This window comes from Ambystoma mexicanum, chromosome 1q (assembly GCF_040938575.1).
Source record: "Ambystoma mexicanum isolate Mex_15411 chromosome 1q, UKY_AmexF1_1, whole genome shotgun sequence".
Classification (NCBI taxonomy): domain Eukaryota; kingdom Metazoa; phylum Chordata; class Amphibia; order Caudata; family Ambystomatidae; genus Ambystoma; species Ambystoma mexicanum.
In genome coordinates, this window is record NC_090922.1 from 1,293,265,561 (window position 1) to 1,293,282,651 (window position 17,091).

The 17,091-nt window shown below is 44.7% G+C and overlaps 1 protein-coding gene across 1 annotated transcript in view; it reads left to right on the forward strand.

Moving 5' to 3' along the window:
- Positions 1 to 17,091, forward strand: part of PCSK9 (proprotein convertase subtilisin/kexin type 9) — a 269,930-nt gene that overhangs the window by 34,978 nt on the left and 217,861 nt on the right. Inside the window, exon 2 of the mRNA XM_069642116.1 lies at positions 9,791 to 9,982. Coding sequence (XP_069498217.1) covers positions 9,791 to 9,982 — 192 coding nt within the window. The remainder of the gene's footprint in view (positions 1 to 9,790; positions 9,983 to 17,091) is intronic.

Sequence of the window (17,091 nt, forward strand, 5' to 3'; positions counted from 1 at the left end):
CTTCCCAAAACCTTCACTCGCTGGATGTTGCTCTTCCTTTGGAATGCTGAGGTGGCAGATGACAACCAAAATGGCATGCAAGTGTATTGGTAAGTACCAAAGGGTGTGATGAACGATGTAAGCGGTGTTGAGTCCTTGTGCAGGCTTATCTGGTGGTAAACATCACGCATATCTAGCTTTGAAAGGTACTTTGCTTCCTTTATCATAAGAATTAGTTTGTTGATGATGGGTAGGGGGTAGCTGTCCGTTATCACCGCCATATTCAAGCTGTGCAGGTCGATACACACTCTTATCTCGTTTGACGGCTGCTTTTTATAAGTACCACTGCACTCATCCACTCGGAGGACTCCACTGTCTCGATGGTACCTTCCTTGACCATTTTGTCCAGTTGGGCCTGGAAGGCACTTCTTGCTGTTTCAGCCACCGGCATTTGCTCATCAGCCGAATTGTATGCACATCATTTTTTATTTTCCCAGGTTCCTCCGAAAATAGGGCAGGAATCTCCTCCCTCGAAATTGACGCTTTTTCTGTATTTACCGAAAGCACTTCATCCTCGGTTCAGGTATACAATCTTATCTTTAGCTTGTGTTGGTCGTCCCACCCGAACACTGCCGGACCTTTATATATATTTTTTTATTTTGTACATTTGTATGAGCGCACAACACCCACAGGCATCTAGGCGCTGGTTGTGATAGGCGAAAGGGTTGGGAGGTACATGTTAATTGTTAATAGCTTAATTGAAAAGAAGGGTCTTGAGGTTTTTCCAGAATACATGGCAGGAAGGCTCATTTCGCAAGTGAACAGGGAGTTTGTTTCAGATTGCTGGTGCTCGTGTTGTGAAGCTTGCGCCACCTGCTCCTAACCTGTTGAAGCGAGGTGTGATCAGGCGGTGTTTGTAGGCAAGTCTGGTAGGCCTGGATGAAAAATGTTTTTTGATGGTGTTCTCGAGGTATTGTGGTGCCTCGTTGGAGATACATTTGTAAGTGATTGAGAGAGTCTTGAATTTGATTTTGTCTTTGACAGGGAGCCAATGGGCTGACTTTCTGGCCTCCAAAATGTGGGCCTGTCTTCCGATGTCTAGTGTCGCTTGCAGAGCGTTGTTTTGGAGAATTTTAAGTTTGTGCAGGTTTTTCTCTGTTGTTCCGCATAGGAGCGAGTTACAGTAGTCCAGCTTGGATCCTATAAGTGCTCTGGCAATTGTGATGCGATTCTGGGGGGAGAGGAAAGGTTTGCTGGCATTCATGAGCTTGGTGGCTTAGCCTGAGGAGGCGGCAATGCGGTTGACTTGGCGGGTCATGGTGAGAGAGGAGTCTAGGTAAACGCCAAGGGGGACATCACAAGTTGGGTGGTAGCCCTTAAATCCGGCAGAAACGGCATTAGCGCTGCCAATACCGCTCTGCCGGTTCACGACTGCAAATCCTGGCGGCGCTATTACAGTCGGCGCCAACACAGCCGGCTGTAATAGTGCCAGCTGCAGTAGCGCTGGCAACCAAATGTGCTATAAGATACCCATCACAAGTACAGTGTTGGCGCGCTTATTACCGGAAAACCGGCGCTAATACTGCCAAAAATACCCCCTGCCAAATGCTGGAGGTAAAAGAACACATGAGACAGCAATAAGGCCCCAGGTGGAAACAATGCACACAGGAGACCTACAAAAGACACACCCATGCACCATACACCCTTCCCAACACCATGTTCACATTTGGAGCCGGGAGCCTTGATGTGGACATCCACATGCTGCCCCAGGAGCTACAGAGGCCTGACCACCAGGCCAGGGCCCTGGGAGCACGGGAGGGTTGGGGGAGGGGAGGGGCGGAGGAGACCAGCACCAGCAAGACGGCCACCATCCTGGGCCCTAATTGATGGGCAGTTGGTGTCTGAGTACAGGCTGGACAGGGCAACCATCACCCAGTTGCTGGACATTCCAGGGTGACATAGGCAGCCGGATAGCCATCAGCACTGCTGTGCCCCCACTTGTAAAGCTTGTGTCCGTCCTGCAGTATCTTGGGACTGGCAGCTTCCAACACACAGTTGCCATGATGCATGGTATGGCCCAGTCCACCTTCAGTACCATACTGGGACAGGTGTTGGATGTACTGCTGCTCCATGTCAATGAGCACCTAGCATTGGCAGCCACACAGGTATAGGTCAACCATTCAAGGCACAGTTCCATGCCATTGGCAAAGTCCTGAATGACATTGCAGCCCTAGACTGCACACATGTTGCACGGGTAGCACCCCGGGACCATGAGGCAGCATACAGAAACCGGAAGAGTTCACATTCAATCAACGTGCAGATTACCTGTAGCCCGACCTGACTTTCAGCCACTGCTGCGCCCGCTATCCAGGATCTACCCATGACTCCATGGTGCTGCGCAACAGTACCCTGGCAGCGTACATTGAGAGGCACTGAGGTCAACGCACTTGAATGTTGGGTGAGTAGAAATCCTGCATGAAATGCATGCCAACATTCACCAGATGAAAGGGGGGACAGATACACAGGAATCCTTGCATGCCACCAGGATACACAGCCAGCACTATCACAGCACCATTTTCTATGCATGTGTCACACAAGGACCCCTGCACATGTTCCCCACAGCATAGCACACAGAAGGTGAATTTCATACACTTGTGAATGCACATTCACACACGGAAAACCAACAACCACAATGCATCTTGTCTGTCTTGCAGTGCTGGTACTCACCCTGACACCAAAGAGCAATGTGACCCTGGCCACCAAACAGGAATGCCTAGTGAATCCAATCGAAAACACATCCACAACACCACTGTATATGAGCAGGTGAAGGCACGACCATGTACCTCCCTGAGATAGTGACCCCTGAATGGCCATTCACATGCCTGTCCAAATGTAGGTAAATGTTCCATTCACCAAACGCACCAACAGCAATGGAGACAGCCACAACCCATCACTCAACAACACAGTATGTGACCAGGCAGATATGACGGGAGCCTGAAGTAAGGGATGCACCACTGTGGCAAAGAGACATAGGAGGTGGTGCAAGCAGTAAGGACACCATAAAGGAAATGGGGCACATTGCAGAGCACACACAGTGCACATTAAGACACCACAATCGTAGGACAAATGGAAACATGAACGTACTTGGTTAGCGTGAGTGTCACACACATATCCATAGTCGTTGATACACTGCTGCATTTACATGGACACCGAGTGCATGCAAAAGTAACCTGCCACATAAGACCGTACCCATTTACACAGGCTGCATGTATAGGTCAGCCCATGCATGTCCCTAAAGATGCTGGATGTATACAGATATTGCAATGAGATGGCATGTAGCCATAGCATACATACATGATCATAGTGCTTAGGGAATGATGTGTATCCCTTGCACATCCACTGAACCATCCTAGGCCTACTGTACACATCTTTTCCCCTGCTGGTGATTCCGGATACCTGCAGTACACTTGGCTCACGACCCCTGTGTTTAACCCTCAAATTCCAGCAGAGCTGGAATATAACATTGCCCATAGGCGTACACCCATGTGTCTTGTAATGGCATTTGGTTTGCTGAAGCCATGTTTCACGTGCCTACACCATGCAGGAGGGGCACTGATGTATGTGTCGGAGAAAGTGGGGAAAATGGTACTCACCTGTGCCATGCTGCACAACATCTTCTTCCGCAGGCATGTGCCACTACCCCCAGATGCTGATGCAGAAACACCTGAGGATAGGAGTGACGATGAGCATGCGCCCATAGCTGAGGCCAATGCACATATGGATTGGGTGAGGGAGGGGCGTAGGTCAGACAGGAGTAGATTGTGCATTGTTTCTGAACTGGTCAATGGGTACATGTCACAAACATCACTCGTCAAATAAAGAGAATTTGAATGCAGTCATGAATGTCCAAGCCTACAATGCAGTATGAGCAGGATTTATTTTGCATTGAACAAACCCTCCTCCCCCACCAACACCCCAACACACATTCCCCCTCCCCCACCAACACCCCAACACACATTTCCCCCTTCCACCCTCCAACACCTCAGCACACATTCCCCCTCCACCCTCCAACACCCCAAAACAGTGCATGTGGGTTCATGTGCCCGAGCCTAAGCCCAACTGTGCTCTGTCCATTTATGAAGGAGGTTGACACTTCCCACTTCCAGGTCCCTCTGGTGAGCGGTGTTGGGGATGGCGCAAGGAATGTCGCCTGGACGAACCCTGCAGGGATACCTCTGTTGGTGTCATGGAGGTTGATGGTATAGATGCTGCCAACTGCAGCTGCTGGCGGAGGAGATTATTGGCCTCACGCATCTGCTCTGCATGATCAGATTGGACCTCACAGAGTTCTCAGACTCTCTGACCAAATCCAGTGAGGGCCAACTCTACGGATGCAGGCATTGTCCTGCAACATGGTCTAATCTGCCCGCCAAATAGCACGGCTTATCGCCTTTATGTGGCGGTTGTGCTCACCCGCCATGGCCTCAATTCTACTCTGACATTCCTCGATGACATCCAGCCGTCCCATTACTGCAGCTCCTGTGACTAAGGGTCTGTCAGGTGTGTGTTCATCTGCCTGCCAGGTCTATGCGGGTGGTAGGGAAGCTGTCGTTGGACATGGTGGCCTGTCTAGTGGGGCTTCCGCAGGTGGAGGGGCTGCCTTCAGGTGAGCCATGTGAGGGTGTGTCCACATCTGGCAGTGGTGTGTGGGCACAATGTCTGTGTGCTGGGACATGGGGAGTGTGTATTTAAACTGGCACTTGCTCCGGGTTCCCTTGCGGTCTGGCAATTTCCTGATTGGCACTGTGGATGGGTGAGAACACCGCTGCACCATGCTGTTCATCAGTGGATTTATGGCCGTCCTCTGTGTTTGTTCCACAGGTGGCTACCTCCACATCCTTCAACCCCCTGGTGGCTTGGGGCGTTAGAGGCGGTGACACCCTGGTGGCTTGGGGACGTTGAGGCGGAGTGAGTGGGCTGCGGTGGGATGAGCTGGGGTGTGTCTTACGCATTGATTTCTCAGGCCGGTCCCTTCTCGGGGCGCTGATGCTGGCGGATGCGCGTCTGGGCGTGCGTCTGGATGGGCCTGCTTCCTCTTCTTCAACGTTGCCCTCCAATGATCGCGCTGCATACCTGTAGGGTACACAGGGTATGGTATGAGGAGAGGGCAACTTACATTTGTATCATGCATTTCATAGTTTGCAGGGTGTGAGGGCACATTTTGTTTCATGCTTGGCCATTACATGTTTGTTATTCGCTATGTTGGGATTGCTGGAACGTGCTACAGGGGAGGGACACTGCTCGGACATATTGGTGTGGCATCTTCAGATGTCTGATGGCGTGCACAGCTCCCATGGCGCTGTAAGTGAGGGGGGCTTTGATACACATGCACACAACACGTTGCTGTGGCCAGGCCATGGATCTGTTTTACTTGGTGCTTACATTGATACGTTGGAGGTACTTCAGGCTACTCTGGATACCTGGGGGCGCTAGGGTACAGTGGTACAAGGGCCCACTCATGGGTGGCTGCGGTGCATCACACCCATTGCAACCACAAACATTCACACTGGGTATGGAGGGATTGGCCATACACAATAATGCATTTTCAAGGGGCAAGGGGGTTCTCACCTGCAACCTCCTGGGTGCCTGTGCCTGCCTCCGCTCCTCCAACTCCCGTTATTGTACCCATGTCAATTAGAGTGCTGATCTCCTCCCCCATGGTGTGAGCTCCGGTGGTGGTGGTGGTAGCCCTCCTCCAGTCCCCATGGTCTCACTTCTGTGTTGGGCCAGGAGCCCACGGACATGGACCCGCAAGTCGTTGAACTGCTTCCAGCAGTCCTCCCTGTCCCTGGGCACACGGCCCACCACTGTCACCTTCTGGCTGACCACTCTCCAGATCTGCCCGTGCCGCTGTGTGCTGGTCTTTCGCTGCTGTGGGCCATACAGCTCATCTTGATGGCCCATTACCTCTTCCACCAGGATAGTTAGTTTTGGCTCAGAGAGCTTGGGTTTTCTGACCCTGTCCAAGGCAGATTTGCGCCTGGTATGTTGCTGGGACATTTTTCAGTATTTTTAGTAGTGGATCGCTTCCACGGGCTGCGATTTTTGATGGATTGTGATTTCCAAAATGGCCTCCGCTTTATTTCCCGTTCCGGCGGTGACCTATTTCCCACAGTGCTAATAGCGCGGTAGCCCAACGATAGCGCAATGCACGCTGGGTTTTCGGGTTCGCAGCCACTGTTTCCGCGGGACGCTATTTGCGTTAACGCTAAGGCCGTGTGCGCGTGCACGCCAACTCTTGATGTGGCATTGTTTACACATTGCAGCGTTAACGCAAATAGCGCTCAGCGGATATAATGCCGAAATACCGCTCTCAACTCGTGATGAGGCCCTTAGTGTTCTTCTCCAAAAGAGTGCCTCAAGAGCTGATAAACATTTCATCACACTTGGAAGTAATTTTTGGCACAAGGTTTCCCTCGGAAAATGTTATCGCCGGTTTCAGAGATAAATTGCAGTATTTTTGATCAACCCTTACTAATTGGGAAGAAAGAGCATGAGCACAATCCTTATACCACTGTCCTAAGTTAATCACAAAACCTAGATAGGTCATGGAAGTTGCAGTATTGATTTTTGCATCTCATATCTTCCACTGATATGAGCTCTTAATCTTAACTTTGGTAAACTGAATCGCTTTTGTCTTTTCAGAATTAACCTGCAACGAGTGAGCTTCAATTTAACTAATAAAAAAGGTTTTGAAGCGCTGAAGTCCAACTGCAGTACAATCAAATAATAAGAAATCATCGCCATACGGCAAGGATCCCGGTCTTAGGTGACACAATTTGGGTGAAACAAATATAGCTGATTTTAAGCAATGATCACCGTCAGCTAAATACAAATGAAATAGGCATGAGGCCAATACGCACCCCAGCCTAACCCCACATGCAGTGGGAATTTGTTCTAGAAAGACCACCATTGTGATTGAGGTGAACTTGGATATTGGTATTGGTGTAAAGTCCCACAATAAGCCTGAGGAGACCAGGAGGAATACCCCATGTCTGAAGCTTGAGCCAGAGTTTGTTGCGATTAACTGCTCAAACGCAGAGCTAAGATCGATAGAAGCAACCAAAATTGATTCATACTTCCCTCCCCATGCTAGGTATTGTAAGCAATTCACCATATGACCATTTAGAAACGTCCCCAAATGGCGCCTGAATCCTGTTTGCTATTTGTCCAATATCTGAGAGTCAGCAATCCACAAATCAAGATGATTCAGTAATATCGAGGCAAACAACTTGCTTTCTTCATCTTGGATTGCAATCAGTAAATTATTGCCTACTAAGAGCTTGGTGCCTAGCTCGTGGTCGTCTCTAACAGAGTAAACAGTTTTGAAATAAGCAACACATACCGATTCCGTCACTGCATTAGTCACTGCATTAGTTTGCATGCTAGATTGTGACATATCATATCATGACCAAACTCCAGAAAGCTCTAAAGTCCTTGTTTCTTAGAAAGTTTAGCATCACTTCAGAATTATTTATTTTTTTGCATTTTTAAAGTACTCACACAGTCCGTGGGCATCGAGGCGCTGTTACAGGAATATTACTTAGTTGCGTATTCATAACACGCTTAATGCCAAGAGGTTTCTAAGCGCGGACCCGGGGAATTGAACCTGTGTTGCTTCGTGTCATCTTGTTTCCAAGGCGAGCACGTTGCCGCTGAGCTAAACTGACACCAGAATCAACCTGGTGTCTTTTTGCCCATGAATTTTGCATCCAATTTTTGTAGGACTGGCAAATTCTTTTGATGAGCAGTTGAGCCTCTTCAGAGGAAGGGCCCAAATGAGATCTGAGCCTTTTTATAATTTTTTCTCATATCCCTTTTTCTCAATACCACTTCCTCATTATAGGAATGGGCATTTCGATTAATAATACCTCATTTTGACAACGTACTCATCTTCCCACCTTTACTTATGGCACAGGAGATCGTCATCAGTTAAATAACAAAAGTTTAAATTTGTCAGAGGCAAGGGTGATGGACTTCTCTTCCTCCGTAGAGAGACGCAGGAAGTGTGATAGATGATAATTAACCTAGACAGCAAGGCCTGCATTCCAAGAGATCCTGTTGCCAGCCCCATTAACCACCGGATCACAGGGTTTACATACAGATTTGTATTCATTGTCCATTTTAATGTCAAACACAGCCTCTAGCATGGCATGATCACTATACTTAGTCAATGTGAGTATACACTTTGTGCATAGTCCATACATCTACATGTTCACAACGATATAGCCCAAAATAGAGGATTTGTTACCGTCTATCCATGTAGGTGCTACAGCAGCTGCAGAGGAGAAACAGTCATTCAAACTATCCAAGCTCAAACCACCCAAACAATTCAACCACCGCCTGCAATTTCCCCTTTTGTTGGTGGTCCAATCTCCTCTCCTACCAACCTCAACCGGTGATTCTGGTTGATACACTCAGAGTTTAGATCTCCAACCAGCACTATGTGGCCCAGCCAAAAATTGGTGGACCATTACAACAGGAAACTAGTAAGACGGCTCAGTATGAAATCCAAATCCCCAATTTTGTCATGCCAATAAACATTTAAGATCATGACATTTATTTGTCCCTTATTGTTATACTGAATGTGGGTTGCCAGTATTCCAAAACACAGCTCATATGAACCAGTTATTGATATGGTGGGGGAAGAACGAACAACTGTGATTAGGCCACCATAGGGGCGACCAAGAGCTCCTCATCGGGCAAGTTGACATGAAAGAGGATAACCATCCATTACAAGCGGTTCCAGCAACGGGGTCGCATGGAGAGCAATCAGTAAGAACGTTTGTAATATTGGTCCAAGTTAATAAGTGGCCATGACCTCTTGTGTTCCATGAAAGTAAATTAAACTCTGATGTAGAAGATTTGTCAGGAACACAAGGAATTCACTTATGCTGTGAAGCTTTTAATAACCATGACCAATTATTTGTCTGCTCAGAGCTATGCATCATTTTTCTTAGACATTGGGGCTCATTATGGGTCTGGTGGTAACCGTTCCAATGCTACCGGGGGGTTGCTGCCGACCCGTAAGTATTTACCGGTGCCCGACTTCCCGGTGCCACCGGGAGATTACAACCCCAGGGGCCTGGAAAGTCAGGCGCCGGTAAATTGTAAATCCCCATTCCCATAGAGTCCTAGAGGACTCTATGGGAGTGGGGACCATGGAAGCACCGGCACTGTTGCTAACGGTGCCGGTGCTTCCGTGACCGGTCTGCCTACCGCGCTGCTGTGCCCGGCAGGGTCAAACCTGTCAGGCACAGTGGCTCTGGCCGGCAGACATGTAATCTGCAGGTCTGGAAACAACAGTGCCGATAAGCTTACCAGCACCGTTATTTCCGGACTGGCAGGGTCTGAATGAGGCCCATTGTATTTCAGCCCTTGGAACAGACTCCATTCACAAGCCACAAGTTTTGGTGCGATTATCACATGGCGATTCGTATTGAGAAATATCAAATCCAAATACTCTGAAATTCTCCCTTTCCTTCATTATGGGGTCAAACACACATTTTGATTTGAGAAAGCCAATGGAGGAGCGGTTTATGAAGTCTACTCTTTGCAAATCATTCAATGTAATTTCAGGGAGACTCGGTATTGCAGAGAGTAGTTGCAATACAGTTGTTCTTCTAAGTATTACAGACTGATTTTCAGGCATTAGACCTTCAAATAATTTTGCAAATGAATGTTCCTCCAAAGTATCTTTTTCATTAAGCAACCTTTGCTTAAGAATATGGTTACTTTTCTTTCATTGCAGGACGAGTGGAGATTCTCTGGTCAGTACATTGTCGTTCTTAAGGAAGACACTCATAAATCTCAGACAGACCGAACAGTTCGGAGACTGCAAGCAAGAGCTGCAAAGCATGGCTACTTGACGAAGATCATCCACATCTTCCAAGTGCTCTTCCAGGGCTTTGTCGTCAAGATGAGCAGTGATATGTTGGACATGGTAAGGTGCTCACTCCTATTTTCTGTCCATATACCCCATATACCCAGTAAATACCATTTACCTTTCAATGCCATGGATTTTACTGTTTATTTGATATATGCTGTTTATAATGGGTAATATTTCATATAGACTTTAAGGCTCATTGACCTTTTCCCGGGAGCTGTAAGGTAGGTGTTAAAACCATGCATAAAAGGTTTATGCATAGTTTATGCCTTATTTACTACAGAAAAACATCACGCCTCCATCTGCTCTGCCTGCCAAAAAGGAATGCGTTTATGCCATCATCTGATATTAATGCTGGTGGAAATGCATTGTACTCCTATGGAATCCATGTTAAATGCCAGGATGTATTTACACTTGTTTGCACTACTAAGCACAATTGGTACCCGGTGAGGGCGGTGTGGGAGCCTCCCAGCCTCCTCAGAACGGTAGGCCGCCATCATCCGGCGCCGGAAATCAGATACGTGCGCTTCCTGCACCACTGCGTCCCCATCCACCCATCCCCAACTCCTTTTCCACATATTTAAACCCCACCCACCCTCTCCCCACTTACCTTGCACAGTGTTGTCCCTCGCTGTCGACTGGAACAGTAGTGCTCACAGCGCATTTCTGAATCCCGAATCCTGAATGGCTACCACGGAAAGGGAGAAAGGACTACAAGTAGTTCCCTTCTCCCCGATCCATGGCAGCCATCTTTTTTGTTGTTTTATCGCAAGCTGAAAAACTGTAAACATGCCGTTTCTCAGCTTGTGATAAAAAACACTATTAGTACTTCGGTACATCGTGCCGGGGTACTAATAGCAATATAACCCTCAAAGGGCATTACCGTTCAGGTAATGTCCGGGGCTTACATTGAAGCCCCCTCTTTGCTAGGCTTGTAACTGATGCCTTGGGGCATTAACTGACCAATAATACTCCCCTTGCTACAGTTACATGTTTTATAACGAGCCCATATATCAACACCATATGATAACGAATATTATATAACGAATACATACATACTGAAATGCATTATAATTCATGTGACCAGCTCTTATAACGAAACATCTATAACAAAAATGTATATATAAATCGATTGTGAACAAGGAGCTCTGAGAAAAGGACCCAAATAAGGAAGTATGTTTGAAAACAAAAGCAACGGTTCAAATACCGTTCATTGCGAGAAAAACACTGAGGTGAAGTGAATGAAGAGAGTAACAGGACAAAAACCAAACAGAAAAAACACAATTTTAACTACTGCGGTAAGATTTATAACGTGCAGGTAAGGTAAAACATTAGTAATTAGTACATATAAAAGTGCCAATAGAGCATTTCAAATAGGCTGTTAGTTGATAATTTAGTTAATAAAACAATGTTTTTCATTCATGTTAGAGTCCGACATAATGAGCAAAACACTTCAATATGTTGAATCAAAAAAAGAGAAAAAACAATTGATTATGAAAGGCTTTATTATGAACAAAGAAAAGGAATAAAACATAAAATATATTGGAAATGTGCCGATTACTACGTAGACAAATGCAGAGGAAGGGCAGTGAGACAAGTTACTTAGTGAGGGAACCCGCAACTACAGGCCAGACAGCACAAAAGTGGAAATAAAAAAAAAAATATTGGAAATGAAAGCATATATGGATTTGAATCAAAAAAGTATGCAATGATTTACCATTCCACGTGGCAGGACAAATGCCTAATGTAAAATTACTTCAAAGACAGTTGTGTAAACGCAGACAAAAGAAAGCACATTTTCCACTAGCTCCCAAACGTTTCAAGATGTGAAAATTCCTCCGAATTGTTGATAACTTACAAAAATGAAAACTTTTTATTGTTTGACAACGAAAAGATGGAACACAGACTACTAATATTTGGAACCATTAGAAATGTAGAATGTTTGAAATATGCAACGCAATGGCAAGCAGGCGCAACTTTCAAGGTCTGCCCATAACCATTCTCACAGTTTTATAGTGTGCACGGTATAATACATGGCACTTTGCTTCCATTAATATTTGCATGAATGCCTTCAAAATCAGAAGAAAATTACAAGCAAATATATACATTTATACGAGAAAAAATGTCCCCAAATGAGCTAAAAATTATAATTTTAGATTCTGAAATTCAACACATCAAGGCTATAGCAAGCTATAAAAGGCTATAACAGAAATCTTTCCGAAGACTGAAAGGATGTTTTTATCATTTCACTCAATCAATAATGCGTAAAATACAGACAAATGGAATGCAAAATAGATACTCAGAAGATTTAAAGGTTCAATTCAACATAAAATGACTGTTCGCTTTAGCATTTGTACCCGAGAATCATGTTGAAGAATATTATGAACTATCAACAGAAACAGACTTTTCTAAGGCAAATTAACCATTTTTTTAACCTTTATTAGACTATTTTGATTCAACATGGATAGAACAACTAACAAGTGCAACAAGAAGAAGACCAAATTTCAGCAAATATCTGTGGAACTGTTACAGAGCAGTCATAAATGAAAGTGCTAAAGCTGACAACAAACTAGAAGGATGGCATAGTGACATCAGACATGGTAGTAGACAAAGGACCTAAGCTAAATAGCCATCTGTGTGGGCTGCACACCTTAAAGACCACTCAAGTGGTTTCTTAATGTTTAGACACATTTGTTGATCTTGGTGTATTCATATGTGAATACTAATTTAATGCGTGAATTAGAAATAATTATTTCTAATCAGTTTCTTGACAACAAACATATATCTGTTTTATTCGCAGATGCAAACAAAATGCGAATGCATTTCGTACTGTAGTGAGTCCTTCATCAGGGGCTTGCTATTTAATTCAATCGATACACACTGTTATCAGTAAGCCACAATTTAGGGGCGAATGGGTGGTACCACATCAACATACCAATACAGTACATATACCAACAGTTCATTGGCATTCAATAGGAAATTCAAGCATCAAATGCATGCAGGCCACTTGACAAAAACATGCACAAAATTGCAATTGTCCATAGACAAGTGCACACCCTCCAACCATTTTCAATACAATTCATGTATTCAAACGGCACTCAATTCCTTCCAAAGAATGACCTGCTTGAAAAAGTGTAATTTCTAGACAAAGGACATTGGGCCTCATCACGACCCAGGCGGTAAGTTACCGCCTGGGCCGTGACTTTACCACCATGGCGTAAACTACGTTTACGCCATGGTGGTTGGCGGACTTACCGCCCCATTCCGACCTTGGCGGGGCGGTAAGTCCCCAATCCCCATTTACCCTTCCCCATTCCCATTTTTGCCCCATAGGGCATAATGGGAGTGGGGAAGGCGTTAATTACGCCACCGTAAATTACGGTGGCGTAATTAACTCCATGGTCCCTTAGCGCCATGGATTTTAACACCTGCTAAAAGCAGGTGTTAAAAGCGCCATGGCGCTAAGGGACCTCGTAATTGGCGGTAAGGGGTCGGCGCAGCTAACGCTGGCGTTAACCCCTTACCGCCAGGGTCGTGATGAGGCCAATTGTATGTGTTAAATTTCTTTTTATTTTGTTCGTAAACTAATTATCATGACAAATCATCTACAATATATGCAATAAGATTTATTGATTGCCCATAATTAAAAGCCAACTATAAATAACATAAACATATCACAGCAACCAGTGAACACATATCACACTTCATTCATCCCATCTACTTTCATCCCCATTCATACCAAAAACTTTTCGTACTTGTGCAAAAAACACAATGTAATCTATTCTAAAACCAGCATATCTATATTGTGGATATTTCACTGCTGGATATTGTTTGTTTTCAAATAAAGTGCATCAACATCAATCCTAGACGTGGAATATGTTATCAACTTTGTTTACAACATATATTAATTGCCACACATTTCTTTGTATATAAATATCCAAGTCAGAACCAACTCCCAATGGGGTTGGGTCTGGGTTATGTCTACTCGGGTTTCGAGCAAGTAGACGGTAGTACAATTAGACAATAGACACTGTAGCACACCGATTGCAGGACCCACTGCTCTATATCCATCATTCATCACAGACCCCAGGCAGTGTCCATAGAGTTGAAAGAGCTCTACAACTTCACAAGTGCAGAACAACTCCAATTGAGCCGGTAAACTGTGAACTGTTCCAAATCATCAATTGCTGTAGTCTTACCCAATGGCTTGTGGATGAAATAGATGTGCTACTGTGTGCATGCCCATTTGTCAAGGGAAGGTTCTATGCCGTATCTCTGCGGATGGCTCGACCGTTGATGCTGCGTCTATTCAATGCTCTATTCCATCTATAATGTGAGCATACATATATGGTGTAACGGTGTTGTATGAACCTCATAAGCCTGCTGCCTAATTTCATGCAACTGTCTGTTAAGGTCGATTATGTGAAAACATTGGAAGGGCGAGAGGAATTACCTTATATCAGCATTGTATTTACTCAAAAGGGCCATCTGGCTTGCCTCAACGTGCGGATCGCTGATGCGGAACACCCAGGTGCGGAACCAAAGCTCCTCCTATATTGAATGACAAAAACAAACACACAGTAGACCAACATTAATGAGAACATTTAAAAACAAAAACAATAAGTGAGAGCGTAAGAGATCAACATGGCAGCATATCCAGAAAATTTGGAGACAAACATTATTGGGGTGCACTTCGTGTGGTCTTCTTGTTCAACAGGTCTTCACGTCTTTTTGTCTCAGTTTTGGATCTTGCCGTCTGGGTATCCCCTTTCTTTTAATTTGGTGCATAGTATGGCCAATTGTGCATCGCATTCAGATTGATCGCTCACTATTTTTTAAATTCTTAACATCTGACCGTATGGTAAGTTCTTGAGAGTCTGTGGTGGGTGAAAGCTTAATCTGTGTAATAAATTGTTCTATCGGTAGGTTTATTGAACAATGTTGTTAAATTTGATAGTTTTGTACAACAACGCATACCGCATCCGACATCCTCTTTGTCTATGACCATTGTCATAGAAACCATACAAACATGGGTTTACACGAGCGCTCACCAGCATTTCACACGCCATTTCACACGGAACACTGCGCGCTCGCAGTCGCTGTCAACAGGACAGTTCCAAGATAGCTGAAGATACGGCATCCGAACGGTAAGATTAGAAGTTGTCAGAGAAAAGTGTGACTTGAATCACCAGTGCCATGCGCATGGTGGCGCTCTCATAAATATCTAGCAACAAATATTTTTTACGTCTGTCATCCACAGGATGCATCATTGTTAAATGCAAAGGTTAGTATACATCAAAGGGTAAGTCGCATGTTATTAAAACACAATGCATCATCTCAGTGTGTTTTTAGTAAAATGGATTTATAACAAAGGAATGAAAAGGTTTGTTCACTATGTGATTAGTCACCAACTATAATTCGGCTTGGTATGAGCACTGAGCCCCGAATGAGAGCCTATGCACATTTACTAGCACGTCTGTTTGTGCACGAGGAAATAAACTGTTAAACAATGTGATATAAAACATGGTGATTATGCGCACAACCAGATAACTAATATAGAAATGCTCGAGGATTGTAGCAAATTAGTGAGATATGCTGCTATGTCGTTCTCTTACGCTCTCACTGTTTGTTTTCGTTTTTAAATGTTCTCATTAATGTTGGTCTACTGTGTGTTTGTTTTTGTCATGTGGCCTGTATGCATTTGATGCATGAATTTCCTATTGAATTCCAATGTACTGCTGGTATATGTACTCGATTGGTATGCTGATGTGGTAACTTTACCACACATTAGCACCTAAATTGTGGTTTACTGATAACGGTGTGTGTCGATCAAATTGAATAGCAACGCCCTGATGAAGGACTGGCTACAATCCGAAATGCATTGGCATTTTGTTTGCATCTGTGAATAAAATATATAGATGTTTGTCATCAAACTGTTTTGAAAGAATTATTTCGAATCCACCCATTTGGCCTCATTAGGCGTTTGGAGGTAACCATGGTGCTATTAGTGCCATGGCTGCCTCCAAATCCTTACCGACTCCGCCCTGGTGAATGGAGCCATTACCGCCCCATTCCAAGGTTGGCGGGGGCGGTAATTCCCCATTCACCAGGGCCCTTCCCCATTCAGATTTGAGCCCCTATAGGGCTCAAATGGGAATGGGGAAGGCTCTAATAATGGTACCGCAAATTGCGGTACCGTTATTAGCACCAAAGTCCCTTTGCGGGTCCCGTCCTTAACGCCTGGTAAAACCAGGCGTTAAGGGAAGACCCGCAAAGGGAACTTGTAATAGGGCGGTAAGGGATTACCGGTACTGGTGCCCTTACCGGTAATCCCTTACCGCCCGGGTCGTAATGAGGCCCATTATATTAGTATTCACGAATCAATACACCAAAGTATAAGAAAAAGATCAAACAATTTGTCAAAACATTAAGAACCCACTTGAGTGGTCTTTAGGGTGTGCAGCCCACACCAACGGCTATTGAGCCTAGGTCCTTCTTCTACTACCATTACTGACATGCCAAGCACGGGTGTATGATACAGTGGGTTGCACCCCACTCTGAAACCAAGAATAACTAAAGAATTGCTTCACAATACCAATATGAATACAGTGGTGCAGGCTCATCCCCTCCTACCATAATGGCATCAGACAGTCATTCAAAACGTGCAATCCATCTTTATGGAGCTTTATGCAACATCTCGAAAAAGAACAATCATACCAAGAACTACAGATTGCGCAATGTACATCAAGGGAAAAAACAACAGTGCAAAGAAAACAATATAGTAACAAACAGATACGTCTAAAAGAGTGTGTACTTGAATTTGAAAAGCAAGAAAAAATAGCATATCTGAACAGCATTGCATTTAATATCAACTATGGAAAAAAGTTAAATTCACTTACCACTGCAAACACCAAAATTCTGAACACCAAATATCCAAGAGTAGAACAAACTGCGAATAAATCCAACAATGAAAAAGCCAAAGGAATCCAAAAAGAAGAAAAAAGCAAATCCATAGTCATTCCATAACTGAAAAAATACCAACTTCAAAAGTCCAAATACAAAAAAAATCCAATAATCCATAGTCCGGGAGAAAAGAAAAATGGAGCAAAAATATGAAAAAAACCCAGAAAAGCAGTAAATTCACAGTCCGGGAAATCTGCAAAAAG